Genomic DNA, 23,670 nt, shown 5'->3' on the forward strand with positions numbered 1-23,670 from the left:
ATTATAATGGATTATAATCTAGAGTATAATGTAGCCGTGTAGTTAATACAACTGTGCCAAACTGGCTTAAGCTATGAATGTGTTTCTATGTTATAAGAGGGTTGAAAACACTGTCAGCATGCAGCGGTTTCGCTGACACCACTTCATTCAGAGAACGTTTTCATATTCCCTGCAATATTCGTATGGGTGATTACTAAAGTTTGCAGAAATATCACCTTAGTTGATGTTAGATTTTTATCTCAAAATATATAGTTGCCCCATCTAAAAAAGAATACTTTGTATTCCTCTTCAATGTATGAAACTCTTTTACACTCCTATTAGTGCATCAAGAAGTGCATTTTTTTTTCAAAAATTAATATTATCAATTCCTTCCTCGACAACCGAGGGAGCTGTCGCTGTGAAGTCGTCTAGGGAAGACACAGTTCCCTGCACAGGCTTTTCTGTTCAAAGGTGCACTTTGAAGGTATATATTTAAAACAAATTGATTGCAGCCAGCCTTTAAGTAGTGCTTGTTATTTGATGTATGGACAGCTACGTGAGATATTTTACTGAATTGTTCTGTTTCTCTCGCACTCACGGCTAGCTATCGGCCTGTAGTTCTACCAGCCACCGGTAGGTGGGCTGTGACAAAATAAGCAGATTCGAATAAGTTGCATTGACAATTGGATGTCCCTGTAGACCACTCCGGCTTACTCATGCTCCACATGGTCGTAGTACCACTTGTGGGCTATGCGGTATCAGTGACCGTTATATCGGCTCGATTGTTTGCCACAGTTGTGAATGGATGTCTATATAGAGTCTTTGGGTTTATAGTCCCATCGGCGGGATATAATTAAAGTAAGATGTTAGTAGATTTTTCTAGTAAGAGCTTTTGTTCCACGGGGATACGTATGATGAGCAGACCTTTTGTGCTATCCCTCCGTAACAACAGTGTCACAATGTGTTCTTAAATATAGTAAATTTATTATTCTTTGACTCACATATACCTTGCACTGTGTTTAAACCCCCCTCTTTAGCAATGAGGTTGACCCAGGGAGTATCTAAGTTTATCTTTCACATGGAAATCAGCATTAGGCAAATTAGGTTTTGCTTCAGTGATTTTGTTTAACACTGAGATGCCATGTGCATCCCCAAGGCACTGCCTTTCTAGCTTGCACTGTGAGCAGTCACCTCCTATGTGGAGTGTACTTTACATTGGTATTGTGTGTACCAGGGAGTGGCCCATGATTTAAGCCAGTATACCATAACTGTAAGTGTTTTCTTTTCTCTTTTAGTGGAAGAACATATTCCAAGATAAGGATTTTGGGATGAATTTTACAGATGTGGGGTTATTTTCTCTTCATACTGGTTACTTAAATTATTGGATGTTTCTTAAAGTTATAATTGAGAGAGTAGGTTTGATTCAGGGTAATTTTCATGCCAAGGAAATTATGGATTATCATATCCAGGTTAAACTTGACGGTGAATTTTGAGATTATTTTAGTGTTAACTAAAAGCTAGAATTTTTTAGAATACTGTCAGTGTCAGTATCCACAATATTTGATCTTTTTCTAAAGGGCTCCCCCCCCCGGGTACTACATGAGGCTGGGTTGTTTGTCCTTAGTGGACCACCATGCAAAGCTTAACATAATCCTGAGTGGATTTGGTGTGAGGTGGACGACGAGTCTACTCCTGAGTAGGGAGAGTCCGCCGTGTACAGTTGTACACAAAGCTGAGTCCTGTGTGGACTGGTGAGTTGGAGCCCGCTGCCTACAAGTACCTACCAGCCGTTTACCTACCTCAGGCGTGTCAGGCCGACAGTAGCCGGGGAGACCAGAGAGACTACTTACCGGGGAATCTGCTGCGGAGCCAGGCCGTATCTTCCCTACAGCAGTGGCCGTGGGAAAAACCGCCAAGTCCCTGTTGAACTCGGACGCTTGTCTGCTGCTGAGCATATTCCTATGTAGTGGTGGGCTAATCCCTGAAACCTGGTACCGGTACCGTAGTCTTACAATATCTTGGCCCCTTTAGACAGCAGTTGTATATATATAGATATATTTTTATTTATTTATTCTCTTGTTTATCTTACTTTTGGGATAATAAATTTACGGAATAATTGGCCTGTTTGGAATAAGATAGATTTGGTACTTAATTAAATTAAGAGTTTATTTTCTGAACGCAATTTTCGCCCTCCTGAGTTTTTCCTTACTAAGTCCACACGTCTCTCAACCTTTACCGCTGCAGTCCTTCATGGGAAAGACGGACCCATGTTGTGACAAACAGCAGTTATCGGAAAGACGGTTAGCGATGCCCAATTGCCAATTTGGTTCGAAGTGGTTATTATTTGTTCTTTTTGTTTTCTAGATGATTAGTATCCTCGGGTTTCCACCGAGAGGTTAACGTATAAAGCATGAAAACAACTGACATGAATATCAGCCCCGGCCGATATGCAGCCAAGTGCTACCTGACTGTGACGCAAACAGGTATGCAATTATGAGTGATGTTAGTTTTAAAAATAACTATTTTCTATCAGCTTTATCTTATAAAGTGACTCAGATTTCATTTTGTTTGGGTTCTAAATTCGTTTGACCTTTGCTTTTGTGGTTACAGTTCCCTCTAATCTTGGTCACCAATTCGTATTTAGCCAATATCAAAAGGTTGGAGTCAAAAGTTATTTTTGGCTGTAAGGACAAAAAGAAACTCTTATCCACTTCTTGTACTTGTCATCGTGTTATTCCTGTCATATTTTACAGATAGGACTATTGTTTGGTATTGCAGACTGATAAGTTTAAGTCTCGGTTTTTTCATTTTCCATTTCATATTTATAGAATGAAAATAAACTATCGGTGTCCTTCAGTGGGAACTTTAAAGCAAGGATCTCAAGAAATGTGTTATACGTGTGAAAAATATGTGTAGGTTGTTTTAAACCACACTCTTCAGAAATTCTGTTAAAATGGGCTCTATTCATTGTCAAAAGCACCCTATTTGGAACATCTTGAAATCTGTCTTTTTCAATGTTGTGCATTCACACAGGTTATCTTGCACAAAATTTAATGATGAGACACAGCTAGATTTTCTGATGACGTGCATTAAAATCTTTCATTTTGTCATCAAAGCATTATCCAGTGATATTGCCAATCACGTCGTGTTGGTAACTTAAACAAACACGTCCCGTCTCTTTAGAAATTGAGAGATGGACAGATGGTTTGTGTTTACTTGCTTATTATATGGGCTCCACTTTTTCAGAAATGGTAGAATTCAGTCTTCTTCTTTTACTCTTTTTTTTATCTGGACAAAAATTTTCAGGGCTATTTTTTTCAACATGGTACAACGCATAAACTGGAAGGTTGGTATCGAAATCAAACCAGATTCCAGGGTGTACCTGCAAGTTTTACGTCATGATGACGTTATCAGGTCTCAAACTACAAGCAATTAAAATTTGATATTTTTATCTTTACAAATCCATGTAAAATCAAACTGAGATGCCTTATCCTGATTTTTGAGGCACGTAACAGTGTAAAGCCTAGTTTTTGTCGTTCACGTAAAATCACCTGACGCTTCTATCGGAAAAGAGAACTGGTAAAAACCTATGAACATTGTTTTCAGCAGTGTTAGTCTCTACATATTGCGCAGAACTTGAACCAATGACGCCAAATGCTCAAGCGCCCCCTAGCGCCCCCTAAATTAAACCCCTTGGTCGGGTCTACAAAGACGATGTACAATGGCTGCTTTTGCTCCTTGCGTTTTTCCCGCAGCTGTATTAAGGCAAAAATTATATGGTAGACCTCTGCACTCTGAAACCACACTGCGAATCGGGGTAGACCCGCTCAGCAAGTTGTTGCAGTCTCTTCAGAGCTACCCGGGCGAGCGCTTTCCCCACAATGCTCAGCAGCGGAATCCATCTGTAGTTGTTGCAGTCTCTGCGACCCTCCTTGCTCTTGAAGAGGGTGACGATGTTTCGTTGCACATTTTGTGGGGTATTGATCCTTTCTCCCAGCACTAACAGAGGAGCTCGTGGAGGTGATGCAGGAGAGTGGACTTCGAGCACCGAAGCATTTCTGCTGGAATGCTTTCTCTTCCTGGGGCCTTGCCGTGTGCAAAGGAGTAGACGGCCTTGCTCAGCTCTTCCTCTGTTGGTGGAGCATCAAGCTGCTCCATGACTGGCAGGCTGGGAATGCTGCTGAGGGCTGACTATGTTGTCTCTCGACCTTGGCGGGTCGGCGCCTTATTGACCGGGAGCTGCTCGGCTTGATGCGGGCGGTAGGTGACCACTGGGACACGATGATCCCTCACACAGACGGAGGCAACCCGTAGCATCGTACCTTTCTTCTGCCTCTCGTGTTGTTTGCTCCCAGCAGTGAATCGAAGTGACCTCTCCAGGCGCAGGACTGGGCAAGGTGTATGGAGACCGGCTGCCCAGAGTCCGCCTCTCCTACTCGCCGGTGTGATCTAGAGGAGTGCAGAGTAGTACATCTGGCACAAGGTTGGCCGCAGGAGATGCCGGAAGGAAGTCGGTGTCGGTGTCCTGCCGCCTTGCAATTGGGGGCTCCACTCCAGATTTTTCCTTACGGTTGACTCCCGAAGCCTTTCCCAGTGGCCAGATTAGTGCACCCCGTCTGTATTGAGAAAACCACGCCATTTTTCGTGGTATTCTCGAGTCTCTCGACCAATCAGAACGCTGGATTCTGCTGATTGACCACCTGATTTGCATAATTTGAGGAGCCGGCCGGTACCATGTCTAGTAGGGGTTTTCAATAAGTGAGGAATGTACTTATGATCGTTCCTTTGAATTCTTTTTTTTTTTGCTGAATAGGCCTACGTATTATATTTTCAACTTTCAACAGCACAAGACAGTACAGTCTTGTATTGTTGGCATAAAGTTGAAAATATAATACGTAGGCCTGTACAGCAAAATAAAAGAATTCAAAAGAGCAATTAATTAATCAGAAGTACATTCCTCACTTATTGAAAACCCCTACTAGACATGGTACCGGCCGGCTCCTCAAATTATGCAAATCAGGCGGTCAATCAGCAAAAACCAGCCTTCTGATTGGTCGAGAGATTCGAGAAAACCAAGAAAAAGGGCGTGGTTTTCTCTATACAGACGGGTTGCACTACCGGCCAGGTATCCCGCAAGGCAGCTGAGGTTTGGAATCAGGGTTTTCCTTCCCCTTGGTGAGCTGCCTTCCAAGGCTGACGAACCCCACCTCTCTGAAGCAACTTGTTTATAAGCGCCAGATACTCGCCTTCGCCCCCTTCTCCTGCCGGTAGAAGTGGTTCCGCTGGGCTTAGATGCTAAGCCACACGAGCAGACTGGGAGTTGGTTGTCAGAAGCTGTTTGAGACGCATGCTATCAACGAACATTTTATAGATACTTGGAGCTTATCTCTACTGTCACCCCGGCAAACCTTGGAACCTTTTTACTGTTTAGCACTCATTTTAAGCCAAGTGCTCTCCGTTAAAAAATTTCATGCCTTTGGTTGGTATGTGTTCAGTCTCCAATGCATAAATATCTTGTATATTCAGTTTGTGATCTTCAATCTGAGATTTCTTTTTTTTTTATTACTGAACATTTATAGGACAAAGTTTACTTGCACAACAAAAGGTTATCATCGGTATTCGACTATCAAAATTAGTTGGCAATATCGAGAATGGCGCCACTCACCAGTCACATGGCTGTAATTCGTATTAGTACACTCTCGTGCTAGGAAGTTACTTGAAAATGTCAAGCAAGCCTGTCCCTGTAAGCAGTTCTAGGGTCAATGGCCTGGGCTGTTACAGGTATTTGGTTTCCTGTCATGCCACTCAATAAGACACGCTCACATTACAAGGGGTATCAAGTTGTTTCCGAATATTTCATCCACACAAATTCTTTTATTATTTTTCGTTTCGTCGTTTTCGTTTTGTGTTCTTTTGTTGGGGATAATGTGCTTTTTTGAGTAGTGTGGGGAACTGCTTACCGTTTCGAAATAAATGCAAGTCCCTGGTACACAGTGAGCCCCTAAAAAGAAAAGAAACCCAAATAACAAAGAGGTAGAGAAAGAAAAAGCAAACGTGAAATACATTCGAATTGCTAATTATAAGTGGGTTTTAGTGTCAGTTAACGACGGGTCACCCATTGAGATTCGGATCTGTGTGAAACAAACAGGCCCCCGGTGATAAGGGCCTCTCCAGATACGAAGAGATCTGTTTTTGTCCACAATAACGCACACGCTAGGACAATCGCTGTAACAGAATAACCTATTTCCTTGAGTGACTCGGACACTCCATGCAACATCGAGAAATGTGCATTATTTAGAAAGCGTGTGCTCTCAACCTTCATTAGACCGACCGCGCAAAGCAAGCCATTTTTCCAGGAGGGGGCTAGACCCTTCGCACGTGATATTACCTTTTAAACTTTCGCTACTGCTATTTCATGTTTACTTGGGGGAGGGTGGCATCGCTGGCGCAGAGCACGAAAACTTGTGAAATTCGCTTCAGATACATTTGTACGGCTCTGCTGAAATCATAACTTGCAGAAATGTTATGTGAATCGTGCAACTCTTTAAATATTCCAAGCTGTGTATTTAAACGTCTCGCGCATAATAAAAAGAAATGATTATTTCTAGCCATTACATCAATTTCTCATCTTTACTACGTGGAAAAGAAAATCGTAGCGTAGAACTTGGCTTTTGAACATAAATTTCTTGATTGTACGACACCTTTGTGTCATATGAATAGATTTGCAGCCATGGATACTCCCATCTTCATGAAATGTTTGTTTCGTTTTAATTAAGAGCGACTGCTGTGTTCCACATTCTACTATACCGCAGTTCGTACAAAATTTTTCCTATTTATTTGCCTGATATCTTTCCCCTAAAATTGACTTTTAAAATACGTTTTCCCGATCGTTCACTTTATTATTTTGCTGTATTTTTATTTGTGTTCTGTACAAAAGCCTGCTTTGTGTTTGCATAGGCGACCTGCCATCGATGTTTCCTTTCAAGCGGTCTTTTGTGCACAGATGCCAGTGGCTGGGCAAAGCCCTTTGTATCATCGAATGGACATCGCCTCAAAGGCAATACCATTCTATACCCTTTGTTAACTTTGTGGACTATTGATTTGAACTAAACTCTTATCAACGTGAATTTATTGTAAGAGGAAGGCCTCACGGTCCACAGCCTCAGGGACAATTTTTCCATGGCCAAACTAATTTATTGAAGACTGATCTGTATGTTGCTATGCGTTCTTAGGGCTTGCAAAGAAAAATAATGCTTGGATGAGACTCGACCGGCCATGGAGAAAGGACAAAAAGGAGTTTGAACTGCCTGGGCTGCAATATCTGGCCAACTACCGCTTTCCGGAATGCCTGGTATGTCCATAGCCAAAGCGCAGCGAGCGCTTGCTACACACCATCTGTTTCCCAACTACGTAATCCCTCTGTAGCCTATGATCGCCGCCGCAATTTTTGTCGGTAATCTGCATCCTTAAAACTTTGTGTACTGAGGTATAGGAAATTGAATATTCATATCTTTGTTGGTACCTGGTGTGATCTCATGACAACATCAAATTTAATGCTTGCGCAGTTGCTTGCATTAGCCGTGTGCCGTAAATCTATATGTGCAGTCATTGCCCTTAATGAGCTCTTTTTTCTGGAGTTATTTGGGGAATAAATAGCCCGGATGTTTACAAGATTTTGTGTTTTGTTTGAATCGTTTTTATTATGGCATTAGCATAAAAGCGTATTTTATGAGATTTCACGATCACTCCCTGTGATGAAATATCGCATTTTGTTCCTAATGATCTAAGCTTTCCAGTAGTAGTGAACAATTTGTTGGCCAGTCTTAGCCAAATTCGTACCAAGTCTTTGAACACTGATGTATTGGACGAAGGAGAATGAAATTACAAATTTTGCATGGATAATGGAAATGTATTTTTGGAATTGAAATTGCAAACATTTTACAAATGGTACAAGCACCTTCCAGGGAAGGAAGCAATATTTTTCAAAAGCTGGTTATCTCACTGAAGACCTTCTGCTTTTTCTTTAGCTTGTCGGGGTCAGCTTATCATTCAAAGATCCGTCTCCCCGATGAACAATTCTACCAGTTTACCTTTTTCTTGCTTGTGCACGACTTTCTACATCGTATACGTTATCATTTTCCAGATCCTGGACTTTGGATCCGGCTGACCTTTTGTAAGTGTTGGTTTCTGCAACGGTTGTGTAGCAGCTAATTCATACAGAAAAAAAAAACAGAAAGGGGGGGGGGAGAAAAAAAATTAAATGTGACACTCACGTGTACCCCCTGTGACATCATGCATGTATGTGTATTAAAGCAGTATTAATACTAGTTAGTAATTCAAATAGACGTCCTTAGTAAATAAAAGAAATGAAGGATCAAATTTTTACAATGCGAAAATTTATAGATCTAAATCTGAAAATCCATCCGATTGGATGTATGAAACTGTTTTAAATTAATACAATTCATAATGACCAAGAGAAAATAATAAACATGTATGGCTTTTAGTGAATTGGGGCTTGGGTTGAAGGCCCAAGAGGTCATTTTAAGATTTGCAGTTGACTAAGACTTGAACCAATAAAGGAGGGAAACCTAGTTTGAGGCAGGTGGCCTGACAAGGCTACTTACGGAGGCGTGTGGTCTAGAGGGGTTAATAAATATAGAAATCACTACAGACTAAGATAAAAAAAGGTAGTTTCTCTATCTTAAATATGTATATGCCGTTTATATGGAACCATGGAACCCGGAAATTAACGCGCAACTTCAGCGATTGTCCAATGGGAGCCTACAAATAGTGGCACGTCCGCCTTTGTGATGAAGTCACTTACGAACTGGATATTCCTACGGGCAGCTTCAACCACGTGGAAACGCATTTGCGAACGCTGCATGCTTGACTAGTTTATCTTAAATAGGTAAATTACCATCACAACACCATGCACTGATTACCATGACAATACATTATAGGTCCAGCACGATTGTGACATCACTCAAAAAAAATCTATAGAGGTTGTGCGTTGCTGGCGTTTCCGTGGTGTCTCAGGGGCTGTCTTTGTCATTTCAATTTAGTAACAATGAATGTACAAAAGGTTTACTACTTGAGCCTATCCCAGTCATACAAAGCTCTTGCCTGTGAGGACGCATTAACGCAATAACCTCTGTATGAGTTCAAAGTTACATGTGTAAGGGCAATCCTTTCTTTAACCGCAGTTAAATGTAAGCCCTAGCTTGGTGGAAGGTTTGCCTTGCGCATCATTGAAATATAAAATTCATTAATGATTTTTCGGTACACAGTTTCATGGGGGGGGGGTAAAAATTCATCATAATCGAAAACGTTACAGTGAGTGTCCCTTTGTGCCTGCCTGTTAGTAATTGCATTATAAATGACGGTACCAGGTAATTACCAGAGGTTCCAGAATGGGGAAAAATATGGCTAAAGCCGAATGGCAATCGACAATCTAGAACACATTGAGGAGTAGTATTCTCAAAATTCATTTAGTATCCAAAATGATTCATCGGTGAAGCCTGTCTAATATTTGACGTAATGACTGTCTTTCTTCTGTCGCGAATATGTAATGAACTGCTGTTAATAATAATTTAGGACCCGTGGGGCATGAAAGGAAACAAACAAACACAGTGAGCAGAAAGGGAAACGATTATTAACTGCCGTTGAAACCAGAATTGTGTAAATACCGAGTTTGAACTGACAAAGGAAGACTGTAGATCGTTACATACCCGGTCTTGTACAGATCCATTTGTAAAAGCGCAGGCCTTATATCATTATGCCAATCTTGAATAGTAAATGAGTAATACTCATATATATTAAATATATTATTTTGGCACTTTTATTTTGATGATATTTCACAACACTAAATTTTTTCGAACAAAATTAGACGTAGCTTTATGGACACTTGTGCACCTCGTTCAAATAGCCTCCTGCAGTAATTTAGAATAAATGCAAATGTAATTGTCGACATGAAAAGAAGATTTTTGGTGGTTTAAAGGCGATATATCAATGAAATGCTCAAAGTGAAATATGTATATATCTTTAAAATAAACTAGGAAAAAATATTTCATTAAAAACGAACTTGGAAAAATGTGTCTCGTAAAAGCGATATTTCATAAAATAGAATGTCAATGTCATTGAATATCAATCTCATAAGAACAAACTGTTATAAACGCACTTTGCAAAATAAGTTATCTTGTACAAAGTTGGAAATATATATCTGGTAAAAATAGACTTTAAAAATGTCACTTTTTGAAAATATATATTTACTTGATTCCACTACGGGGCTTTCGGACCCCCAAAACAACTTGAAAGTCAAAAACTAACAAAATGTAGCCTTTGATCTCTTTGTATTCAGTGAACTCCGGTGACTCTACTCTCAGTGAGTCTACGTCAATTTAATGGTGCCTCTTGGCGACGAGGATTGGTTAAGTCTTAATATTCCGACTGTGGCTGGAATTAACACATGTACCTATGGAAGCCATTAGTTAGATCGGCTACAGCCACTACCTATAGACGTGTGTGAAATGCCGTAGCCTTGATTCAGAAATACCCTTTCTTGTAGTTTGTGTCATGGATGCGTTCGTGGTCATGGTTGCGATATCAGTGCGGTACAAAGCTCAAGCAAATTAGTCAGTTGTTCTCACTTCGCGTACACGGTACAGTAAGCCAGCAATTACTAATGGTTTTGCTGGGCTGCTACATCGGCGTTTTTGTGTTTATTCTTCTGCAATAAATGGAACCTGGGGACAAGCTGACTTCGCAATCGACTACGATGGAATTCGTCTCGTCATCGGAAGTCTGTAAAACGCATTCACATCCTTGTCGCATTATTTATTTGGGGTAAGAGTGAGTCGTGGTGGTCATGATAAGGAATTGGAGTCGTAAAGTGGCACAGATCTGTATGAATAACATTTACAGGATGTCTCAAGAAACGAAACCAGGACTTGGGGATTACTCAGTTATTAATTTTTCCAAGAGTGAGCTCTATTTGAAAGGTCAATAATTAAACTTGGGTCGTCTGCTATCAGTGGCGTAATTCTGTGTTGGAAATTGGAGGGATAATGAGGAAAGGTGGGGGAATGGGCTGGCCAGGGAAATTTTTAAAAAACGGGGGGGGGGCGACACCATATAAACTTTATAGGGGCCGATGTTCATAATAAAGATATGCATCTGTAATGTGTATCGAATTCATGAAGAATCTTTTTACCTCAGAATTGTATATTTATGGCTTTTTAAACATTAGTCTCCTTTTTCAGTGATATTGCAAGCATTTTAGTCGTTGGAAAGTCCTGACAAAAATCATCATACTCAGCTTAATTGTTTTTGCTCCGATCAGCTTAACCCGGGGTCAAACACTAAAGGTGACTGCACATATCGATAGTGCAGGTCTCAGTCTAGGATTACATGTAGTATCGCCAAAACTGGCCTAATAAAGATAATTCCGAAACTGGGGTCTCCGGATCGATCCCTTGGGAATTTGCAGGGTGACCACCCTGTCCTTTTTAAAGGCATTCTACGCCCTTACTAATGGTCCGACACTGGTTCATTAACTTTAATAATGTGTGTTATTCGATTGGAGAGACCTGCTTGACAGATGTCCCTGAATGTAGCAAAGGGGAAATAATGGAACACAGTTATCTTATCATGTAAATGTTTGCATATGATTTCATGCAATTGCAGCAGACGAATGGGCAAAGTCAACTTTCTGTCCTAGCTTCAGCGTAGACAAAGCTTATTGTGCTCCGCGATGGAAAAGTGTTTATATGCGAAGACAACGTGAAAGAGACATGTTTTTACCAAATTCGTTACAAAAACAAGCATTGAGGAGTATTCAAGGATATCGCGCTTTTAGCGCCGTGTCCAACCAAACCCTTACAGTTCATACACGGTTCGTGCGGTGAAGTACATTCTCCACTTAAACTCTGGCCTTGACTGCCAGTAAGCTTTTTAATGAACGGTGTTTCAGGGATTTTGTTTGAACGAAGCAAACTTACCTTCGGAAGATCAGTTATAGATTTGCCAAAATATTTCTGACACGTCGCACGTGTTTCAAAGAATTCGCGAGATATTCTGCAGATCAGGACCCAAATATAAATGTGTTTGTCATTCCCAAGTTTCCCATAAAGGTTTCTTTTACAATTTTCTCTTTAGAACTGCTTTTTTCTTGTACCAAATGTTATCGTGTGATGTATATCCCACTGCATCATGTATGCAAAACAAAATCTAAGTGAATGACACAGAAACATATAGGCCTACATAATCCACAATCCTACGAGCTTCGAAAGTGAGTAGACGTTTTTCAGCATGCATTAGTCATCATCAATGGTGATATCAATCCCACCCGTTTCGTGTTTGTGAGAAGTAGGTCGATGGATTACAAACAGATTACAAAGTCAAACATTTGCTCTGCCCATATCATCCTGCTGTGGCAAAACGTAATGAGGAGATTCTTCAATGTGCCTTTGAAAACTTAGGTGCTATAATTCAGTGCAACTCTTAGGTGGGGTTGCAATGCACCCCCCCTCCCCGAACCGATCGCCAGTGGTACGTTTTGCAATTCCTGGCATACCCCAAATAGGAAAGAAACTCAAATTAGGGATGCTCTCTCATGAGGCTGCCTTTCAAAATCTTGTTTAAATTGAAGTGTCTGATTTCCTTGCACTAGGGTTGGAGGTTGACAAATAGTTGGCTATAATATAACAAAACCTCAGTGGATTGTAGTAAACCAAACTTGACCTTTTAAATGTTTATGAATACTACAATAATTAAGTTTTTGTTGACAGAGGTCTTGAAAAGTTATGGTGCGCTAATGTAGGAGATTGATATATATGAACACATTTTAACGACTCTGTTCCCCATAGTTGGTTTCCATGCCGACAAAGGATATTTCCTGAAGTAGGCATTCAAGAACATCCAATATGTCAAATTTGATTAAGATCCATTGAAGGTTGATCATGTGATGGTCAATTGATTACCCCCCCCCACCCTGGTGTTGAAAATGCATGTATTTTAATGGGATTGGGTACAGTGGATTCCTAAGACAGTGCTTACCTGCAAGTTTTTTTTGCTATCATGATTTTCCTGCGGGTGCACTGAACTCTATCCCAGCTAGCAGACTTTAGACTTTTCTTTTCGACAATATTGAACATTAATTTTGATTTGGCTTGTTTTTCAAATGTCAGTCTTGGTTGTTGTTTACAGTGCAAACTTGGCCATTCAGCGCTTCATTTTTTAGCTTCTTTACAGTTTTGAACATGTTTAGAGGCCACACGAGGCATCAGTGCATATCAGCCGATCAGCAAAATCAATCAACATTCTCTTGCCCACAGGGCACACCTGTCAGGAGCAGTTTCTTCTGCTGGTGTTCAGTTTCCCAAACACGTTATTTCTGAAATGATGAGGTGCTATTATGTTGAGAACGAAATGCATATTCCTCGACTATAAAAATGTGAACATCCTTTCATCGTTCAGGCCGACGCTTCAAAGTAAATGACCCTTTTCTTTTCTGAAATAACATCGTCATATGAAATGACTCCGCCTAAAATGGCTCATTACACTAAATAATTCAATAATACATGAACCATTTCTACCCGACAGAGCCCTCAACAAGCTCAACGAGTAAAGGAGTTCTGAAACCACCAAGAACACTACATTGGCATTATGGAAAGTTTTCAGTGTAGTCAGACAATGAGACCCATTCTTCTGTAACGTTATACTCTACGCAAATGTATAAAAATTACTTGACATCCCTTTTTAATTGAATGCATCGAAAAGTACAATTTTAAAACATAAAATTTGCCCATGCACTGGACGCTGTCGCTGTCATTTAGGGAAGAAAGGCTTCAGTGCATAGGGATTTCTGTTGAAATTGTGAACCCAAAATTAACTCAATGAAAAAAATTCTTCCAAGGGCTGCTTTGTACTTAAAATGTACTTAAACAGCAATGAATCACCCAAGAAAAAAAGATTGACGCCAGCAAAAACTAAAAAAGAAAAAAAATCAGCGGTTTCACTTCCTGGGATGACATCACAGTAATGCTTATGAATATGGAAATATCATTAGCATAAAAAGTAAAAAACCCAGCAAATCCTCTTTAAACTGGTGAAACAAAAATGTAAAATGAGGCTACCTGAGAGGTAAAGGTGAATATTGAAGGTTTCTATTTTTTTAAACATTGCATTGCAGCTACCCTTTAAATGCCCCGGCTCCTACTGAACCTTCAAACAGTACACCTTGTTGAACACCACGGAGCATTAAAAGCACTCAATGAGCGCGATGCCGGGTAAGTTATATTGCGTCGAACTTAAAACTCGCTGGTTAATATTTGTCTGTAGCTGGCCGGACCTGAGTGGTCCTAACATGTAAAATCACTCTATTGCAAACGTCTTGCATGACTATCCTCAGTTTAAGATCATTACATGCTACATGTCGAAATCAAGGTGTTATTAGGTGATCGGGAATTTTACATAAACCTTGATGTCGAATCATGCATTCTTTTGCGACGTCACTAAGCCGACAATTAAAAAGAATGTTTTCATGTATAACATGTAATTTGAATATTAACACGTTCACATTTTGAGACCTGGTCGACCATTTCTTGGGCAGCATTTCTGACTACAATGGACAGTCAGTTCATTTCCAGGGTAACTAGAATACAACCAAATGTTGGAAAGAGTAGAGTGATACGCTAAGAACTACGCAAGGACTGCTGACATCATAACACTAAAAGGCGCCATCTTTTCGTATATTAATTAAAGAAAGATGTTTTGCTTTTTTGTGACCTTAGCCGGATTCGTTATTTATTTTTGTTTTGTTGCTGTTAAGCTTTCAAGAAAGAGGATGGAAACCTCTTGTTAGACATAAAAAGAAATTATTTTGAGAAATTTCAAAACAATGACGCCATCGTCCCAGCAGTTGTTTGGGGGTCAAATTTCGAAATATTTCAGTTTCTCTCTTAATTCGACTGCGTCCTTTAATTTACATGTACATTAGAGATGTAATTTCTTGCACAAATGATGTGACAAAGTTGATTTTCCCATGACAATGCAACAAAATTCTGCGATTGTCATCAAACTGCAAATCGATAGAGCCCCATCAATTTGTGTTTGCAATGAAATCAAACACGTCTTGTTTTCATTTCGTCAATCACGGCGCCGTTATTAAAACGTATTCATTAACAGGAGGCATGAAACAGCCGTGTGTACAATTAAAAAGGAAAATGCTTCTCGCCAAGAAGGACCACGAAAAGTTGCAACATTAAAGTGGGACCATGAGGTATCAGACCAAAATGCCCAAGCATGAGTAACGGTTGGGTTTTAAGTGAAACGGTAATACAGGGGATGACTACCAGATTTTGCGGAATGTGCATACCGTATTCCCATCCTCACGTAGGGAGGGTGGAGGGGGGAACTCGGGCCAATAAAAAATGATTTTCGCTTTATTTTTCTATATGTGAAGCAAATTGAAAACTTTTCAAGTACTTGGTTCCTCTCATTAGTTTTCTATCGCATATTTCTCTTTGCTGTTACTTCTCATGTATTTCGAAAAAGGAAATGAATTTTGCTCCTCACACCTTGTCACGTAGGCAGTTTTCAAATTACCACGGCAGCTACGTAGACCAAATACTCATAGCGAATGGTTACACGTACACGTGTAGCTCAATTAACAAATTCTTGAGGTGAAATCTCCGCATATGTCGTGAATTTCGCGCAAATGAAGGTGCCATTATTTATGCTTTCCTGTCAATCGTCCGTCCAATCACAGGTATTTCAACTGGCAGCGTCAGCAAGATGTTGCCACTGACAAATATAAACGAGACATGGGGTTGATAGACTTCAGGTGCGTCGTCACAGTATAAAGGCAGATGCTGTGGTGATGCGGCAAAACGACCGAAACCGATGTTCAACGCGGACAGGTTGTGTAGTTGTGGTAAACTTGGCAGCTGCTATCAGTTGTGAAGATGGATGCATTTGTTAATGGCTCGCACATGATTATGAACAATTCCAACTTGAACGTCTGCAGCGAGGAAACGCCCGTCTTCTGTCTCTCCAGAACGGTATCTGTATCTATCGTACTTGGTATCATCGCCGTAGTGACAGTGATTGGTAACATTTTTGTCATTGTTGCTTACACCAAAGACAAACGCATCAGCTCTACTGTTGCCAATACATTTATACTGAGTTTGTCCATATCCGATTTGATAGTCGGGGCCGTTTCAATCCCCTTGAATTCCATATGGGTCGTCCTGGGCGACTGGCCCTTCGGGAAGATCCCGTGTCAGATATGGCTAGTTCTGGACTACACCTCAACTAATGTTGCTGTAATCACGATCCTTTTCATTAGCCTTGATCGGTACTGGTTGCTGACCAAGAAACTCGCTTATGGTACTTTCCAGACCCACAAACGCGCTGCTGTCATGATAATTGCTTCATGGATTACCACTACGCTGTTTTACACTTTGATAACTTTCTTGTGGGGTCCATTGACGGGCGTATATAAAGTAGACTATGACAAGGATTGCGAACTGGAACCTTATGACAATCTGTCCTTTCTGGGATTTACCATGGCTGCCGAGTTCTTCATTCCACTTCTGATCATAACTTACTTCAACGCACAAGTGTACATCAATATCAAGCGCAGATCAAAGGGTGTATTTCAGAAGTCCAGGCGTTCTCAGGAGATTTCGACCAAAGACCCGAGCACTAGTGTTGGTAGTCACTACCAGAGGAAGCCTCCAGAGCAGCGTCTAGACGAACAACGACTGAGCGTTGTGCGTCGGCATCAGCTACCTGAGAAACTGCATTCACCAAGACTGGAAGAGGAAGAGGGTCACAGCAACTCGGCTTTCGATGGGCATTTGGAAGGCATAACAATCCGTCTTCACTCAGACCAGAGCCAACTGCCTGCTGAGAATAGAGAAGCCAACAGTGACGAGCGTCACACCAGAGCCACGATCAAGGAAACTCCAAATTGCGAGACAGCGAAGCAGAGTAGCGGGGTCGACCAAGACCACAGGTTCAAGCGCAGAGAGTTCAAGCGGCACAGGAAGGCAGCGGTGACACTGTCGGTTCTGGTGGGCGTCTTCATAGTGTCGTGGTTGCCTTTCTATATTGCGTCACTTCTTGCCCCCTTTTGCGAGGACTGTGTCTCTGATCTTGCTTGGGAAGTGGTGAACTATCTGCTGTGGTGTAATTCGACGGTCAACCCGTTTCTCTACGCGCTCCTCGTGGTACGTTTTCGGCAGAATTTTCTGCGCTATTTGGGATTGCGATCATGCACGAAATGATCATGGGTAAGCAGGCCCTTGTTCTGATGAAAATAAATCACAAAAATTATGTATTACTGTTACGTTCACACGTGGGGTGGTGATACCTACAGTGGTGGGGTACGCCTACGTTTTAACTTAGGGATTGATCTCTTCGGTGATTAAGATACTCCAAATAAAGATCCAAAAATTGGCACAAGGAGTTATTCTCACTGTATATTAGAGTTAATTTATTTCTATTTGAAATCAAGTTGAGGAATTTAGGACAATTGTGGACACTAATAAATGGAGTTTGACAATGATAAAATAATTGATATGGATTGATTGACCAGTAATGGAGAAAGAAGCTTATGCTGTGATAATTGCAAGAGGAAAATGTTGAATCATAAGATATGACAGAGCCAATTGGCAAAGGGATGGGACTAAAAGATAAAAAGACAAAAGGCAAAGGACACTGTGCAACCTGCTTTCTCTACAGAGTTCAGCTGTGTAAAGACCGTACAAGGACATGTAATAGTCGTTGAGTATAATATGAAACAGTCTTTACGCTTCGTGTATGGCTGTGTACAAGTCACATGGCCTAACTTTCCACAAAACTTTCACAACAACGCGACAAACAAAATCAGTCCAAATGATGAATTTTTGACCTGACTTAAAGCCCACACTTGACCCACACGTACTACGAGACAAATCTGTCAATGTGAACAGGCCAGAACCGTGGATAACGATAAATGAACGATAAAAGTTGCAAAAGTTTAAGACAAGAGTGAACTTACGTCTCGACAGAATAAACTCCTGCTAGAGAGAGGCAGATTGTCGTACACCGCCGCGAAGTACGTCGCGTAAGCGTACAAGAATACGTTCATGTCTGGTACAAACTTAGGACTAAAACCTGTTGTTGTAGACTGATATTGATACGATTAATTTATAATTATAGCCATGAACAACCACTGGGGCGACTCTACACAGAAAATACAACAATTTAAATACAATGTTGGGACTATGTCAAATGAGTAAGAACACTCAGGGTTTGTGAGAAAGTGCGTGTTGTGGAAACCTGACAGAACCCTGGACTTGACAAAGTCTGAGCACCACATTACAAAGCCATTTCGAATTTATCATCTCATTGAAACCTTGAGTTTCTAAATGTATTTGAACGAAGTTTATTTTGCAAACAAGGGACAAAACGATGGATATGCGCTTGAACCCAGGTGATCTGACCTACATCTATTAGGTGCCAAAAAGGGGAGCATCGAGGCTACACTGTTGGCAAAGATCACATCATAGACCTAGGAACAGTGTTCCCAGGCCTATGATCAGATTGAGTCACACGGACAAGGTAGTAGGCAGCTATGACAACAAGTGAGACGGAACCAAAGTCCCGCTACCCATGTTTGGATCGGCCCGATAACGACAAATGCACATGCATAGGTCATGACCACATTTATTTCATGTCAGATAAAAAAAAAAATGTGTAGGGTTATTGTAGGACAATAAACGATCCCTGCCCTCGAGTTTACAATGCACGACGTTCGGTTGCTAACGAGACGCATGCCTAAAGTGCAGTGGTAACCGATCTCGGGGGAACTGAGTGGTCACGTGGTTCTTTAATGTAAACGAGCAGTCCCTATTAATCACTTGGTTGAATGTCTCACGGTCACCAGACGGTCGGTATAAAAATGTGATAGAGCATACGGTCGTGACAGAGATGGTGTGTTAAGTAAAAAAAACAAATTGAACTGGCCACTGGAACTTTGATAAATTTGTGTGTAAAAAGCTTATTTAGGTGGTTATACATTTTGAAGCCAAACCGGTACTTCAATTCGATGTATTTTAATTATCAGATTAGCTATTAGGGTTGCGTCTGTCAGTCCTAAGTAGAAAATGGGCCAAATTTGTGGTATTCAAGTGAACGAGACACCTTTGTACGTTCGTCATGCTAAGATGTACGGGTCGACTGCCGACTCACCGGACCTGCAACCTCACCTAACCTCACACAGTTTATCAAAGAATTATGCTATTTAACGAAACACAATTCCTATGGGAAAAGCAATTCTCCTTTTTAAAATCCTGGTAGACCAAGGGAATATAGACCTTTTCTGAGTAAATGAAGTGAAAACTGAGATATAGCATCGTTATTAAGTATATATATTACTGACTCCTATACCTCCAATCTGCGTGGACACACTGAAAGCTGGATATTGAAGAAACCTCAGTTTAAATGCTTCAGCTTTGTAAGGGTAGGGTCAGTAATTGAAAACTGAGTTTCGCGATGTTGTTGGACAGTGTCAGGAAAGCAAAGGGCATACATTTGTGCTGAATCACGTTATGTTTTTGATGCTACCTTTTATTGGCACGAAGCACACGTGTTTAAGATGTTAAAGATTATAATGTATTTATCATGTTTCTCTAAGAGACTCTTTATCGATTTGTGCTGTGATAAGGTTGTTTGACGATCGTCGGCTGCACTGGCGTTGATTAGTAAAACTTCAATCATGTGTTATGTTATAAACTACTTTCATTTGTCCAATTATTTGCTGTGATAATAATGGTTTCCCTCTACGATTTACTGTATGAAAGCACGTCAAACGGCAGGTAATATGAAGTTAATTTACATATGCAGTGTCGTCTTGGATAACAGAAAACATATCTATACATCGCAAAATATGCACTGAGTGCACTTAGATTCAATCATTGAGTCCTTCATTTAGGCTTATTGTAGTATGCCTATTTCATTGCAGTTTGTTTCGACACGTAAGTTGTGCATTAAATTCCCCTCTTATTGATCATGCACTTTCTATTATACAGACAAATTACTAATTCTGCAACCTCGTGAACAATAAAACAGAAACCCATAGCAACCATCATGATGTAGATGTTCGGATATCCGTTCGAACATGTCTTAAAAAGGTTTTAATTAAGAATATTTTTTTTCGCAAAAATACAAGTTTGGCCTAAGGTGACGTTTATAAAATGAATGTTTTTAAATGTGCCATCAAAACAAAAGAGACTGTCTTTCTTACTTCAGATAACTTGGTCTCTCTGATGATAAACTCAATAGTCCGGAGTTTGCCTTACGCTAAGCGAATCAACATTTTGAGTTTTCAAATAGTTTTGATTTGATACAGCTGCATGGCTGACATTTTCATCAGTATTAAGAGAAAATTTTATTATCAAAGACGGGCATACCATTACTTTATTCGGAAGGTCGTTTGCTTTTCAGTGTAACTTATTCCCTTGAACAAAATAATCGTAGGATACTTTTCAAAGATTGCGAGTGCCCCATGATGGCTGCATGCATAATTTCCATAGAGATCTAAGAGTTCTCGGAACGAAAACTCCCCACATCTTTTCTACTAGTTCAAAGGAATCCAATCACTTGTTATTAGTTCGCCTTGAGGGAGTGGTAAAAATCGGCTCAGATTTATAGGTATCTGCCTAATTGGCTCTCAATCAAAGATAAACAAGAAGGTCTTTGTGTGCCTGCCTCCGACAAATGATGAAATCAAACACGTTCTTATACTGGCATGTCATGTCTTTATTTCACATCCGGTCTCTATCTTGATGCTTGCCACACAAAGTATTTCAGGCTTAACAACTTTACATCAGATGAATTCCAGTAACTTGGAAAGCCAGGAGTTCCAAACTGCGAATGCCGTAAGAACCACAGGTAAACACAAATACAGACAATACGCATATAAGAAAACACATCAATAGTTTGATACTTATGCATCAATGGTTAACCCCTAGAGATCTGGAGATACAATATACATGTGAGTGGTCCCAATCGCAAACCCGTAAGATTGGCCAACTTGGAGACAAATCATTACTATTGCCATCCAAACTGCACGCCATCAACAATCTGTGTCCACATGCATAACATTAATAAGTAATGATGAAGAGATGAGTTAATCTTTGATACAATAGACATTTGAACGTTTAACATGTGGCTAACGTAAATTATATTGTGTTTATAAAACCTTCTAGATGCACGTAGTATACAGTACATAACAGTAAGGCTACAAGTACATGAAGGCCCCACACGTTTTATACATGAACCAAGGTAACACACGAAGACAGACAAAAACAAGACCTTGTAACTTCAAAACGGGTCGTAAAGAACCAATGAAATTGGAGTACTCTTCTTGACCTAGTATCACCTTTGGAGCACAGAGCAAGGATAGAGTATCTTGCAGGAACGTGGAGCTATCTACGGCTATTTTGCAGGCAGTCGCTACACAGTCACATGGACGGCGGCCCGCTTAAATGTTATACATCGTGAACTTTTGGAAGTGCCGTATGGTACGCCCAAAGTGGCAAAAAAACCCAGTTACAGTATGGAGCGTTGATGCGACAGCTACACTTTGGAACAAGTGAAATCCAATTCAAGTAAAAAATCTGGCACTCTGGGCTTCCATCGCGAGGAAGCATTACAGGAATTGATTTCCATTCCTTGACTGTGATTGGGCTTCGGGATCCTGCCTGGACACAAAAGATGCGGTTACTTGACCCGAAGTCCTGAACAACTTGCCTGCCTTTGGTTCAGTCCTTTCATTCGAAGCCTGACTTCGTACCCACGAAATTCACAAAAGATTACATTGAAACTCTGTGTGTGTGCTCTGGAAGGTTTAAAGCGAATAACAGAAACCCACTGAATCGTGAAAAGAAATGCGACGTGAATACCAAATATAACCACAACAAGGTTGCTGAGGTAATTAAAAAAATAGTTTGCATTTAGAACGATCTCTTGTTTCTTTTTTTACTCGCAATTTCTCAGTTTTAGAAAGTTTCCCCAGGTCAACAAAATACTGCACTCGACAGACCATGAATTTATTCAATTTCATCTGGCTAGATTTAGGCTGGTTCGCCTTTTCATGAGTTATTTTCGACAGTCGTATTTTACACGCACCACACCAATCCACCACCGTACCGTGCACACTTTACTGAGACCAACGGCTGGTAACGCACCCACTTGCCCTTTTATTACAGACACATGAAGTATTTACAATGTACATGTACCTGTGAATTTGTAAGTCTCTACGCAATGTTATGATGGCAAATAATAAACTTCTTGTCCACTGAATACTTTCTCTTTGTCTTTCACTCCCAAAGCTCTGAATTATTAATTCGCCCGGAAGGGCATAGGCCCATGAGTAGTTGGGGGGGGCAGTCTGGCACAATATGACCTTGGACAGTTGGGCACAGTTTGACCTTTGCGACAAAAATGGCAAAAGGTCACATCAATAGGCATTAGCATAATAATTATGATCATATGGAAATGAATAGGAATGAGGTGAAGGGTAAAATGTATAGCAAAAGATGACCTAGGGATGAATGAGAGTAGCATAAGGTCGGAAAGTGTGGTACAAAATCTTGTGTGTGGGATAAAATATAAATGAGTCATATCATGGGGTATAAAATTTCGGCACAATTTGACCATTCTTATGAAATAGGATGATAAAAAAATGGTTGATGAGTCATAGGTGGTGTGATGTCATGGAAAAATACTGACTGGCCCACCGGGAGGTCCTAAGGTAATCAAGGAGTAGGAAGCGATAATCCCTAAACAAAGGGCTGTACGTGCCGCCAGCTAATGAGAGGAATAATCCTTAGACAATGGACTGTACGTAGTGGGTGGGCTGTGTCGGCGGACTATTGTGTTAATGATAATATTGTGTACGTTGGAAGTGAGCTTTGGTCTGACTTAAATCCTTGCACACTAAAGGGTAAAGGGCGCCCACATGCTAACGGTTTGCGTTCGGCTTACTGTGGCTACCGAGATCTTATACCTGGCAAGATATGGGACGGAGGGTTACCCCCTTACCTGTCCAATACCTATACACACTGTAGACTATTGTTACCTAACACATCCCCCCTAGAAGTCTGTAAAGAATTCCTGAGATTCTGATCAAACAATGACCAACACAAAGGGGGGGGGGTTCTCTCCGTCCCATATCTTGCTTCAAATGTGAGATCTGATCGGTACAGAAAGAAAACCCTGTTGCCCCTAGCTGAATTTCTTAATCCTTTGAACTAGAGTGTTTTACGTCCCGTTAGCCTGTACATGTATACGGTTTGGCTCTGGCTGAATATATTTTAAAACCTTTTGAACGAGTGTTTTACATGAGTTACCCTGTACATGTATACGGTTTTACAAATTCAAACAAAGCGGAGCGTTAACTGTTGTTCTTTATTGTGAAACTTAAATGTAAAATACATCATTATATAAGCATTAGGAATTCTTAGGGGTGGCATGTCGTCAGTTGGCGATTTTTAACACGTAGCAAAGGGGTAAATTTATTCGTCGTGCTGTGGAATATTGGGCAGAAGTTCCCGGCCAGTATCCGACCCGAGAATTATTATTTGATAATCATACCAGTAAGAACACAAAACAAATTCAGTGGACTTCTCATATTGGTTTCTG

General features: G+C 40.6%; 1 protein-coding gene across 1 annotated transcript; it reads left to right on the top strand.

The window, feature by feature from the left end:
* The first annotated feature begins 15,941 nt into the window (after nucleotides 1–15,941).
* LOC110973134 (muscarinic acetylcholine receptor M1-like) lies at nucleotides 15,942–17,448 on the top strand. Its single transcript, XM_022223690.2, has one exon. The coding sequence runs from the start codon at nucleotides 15,942–15,944 to the stop codon at nucleotides 17,265–17,267; it is 1,326 nt and encodes a 441-aa protein (XP_022079382.2). The 3' UTR covers nucleotides 17,268–17,448.
* Nucleotides 17,449–23,670: the final 6,222 nt, after the last annotated feature.

Source organism: Acanthaster planci, linkage group LG03 (genome assembly GCF_054643075.1).
Source record: "Acanthaster planci isolate LZ-2023a linkage group LG03, COTS_SCS, whole genome shotgun sequence".
Taxonomy (NCBI): domain Eukaryota; kingdom Metazoa; phylum Echinodermata; class Asteroidea; order Valvatida; family Acanthasteridae; genus Acanthaster; species Acanthaster planci.

Excerpts from the sequence above, each read along its gene's own strand:
- LOC110973134 (XM_022223690.2), top strand. The coding sequence starts at position 15,942 with ATGGATGCATTTGTTAATGGCTCGCACATGATTATGAACAATTCCAAC.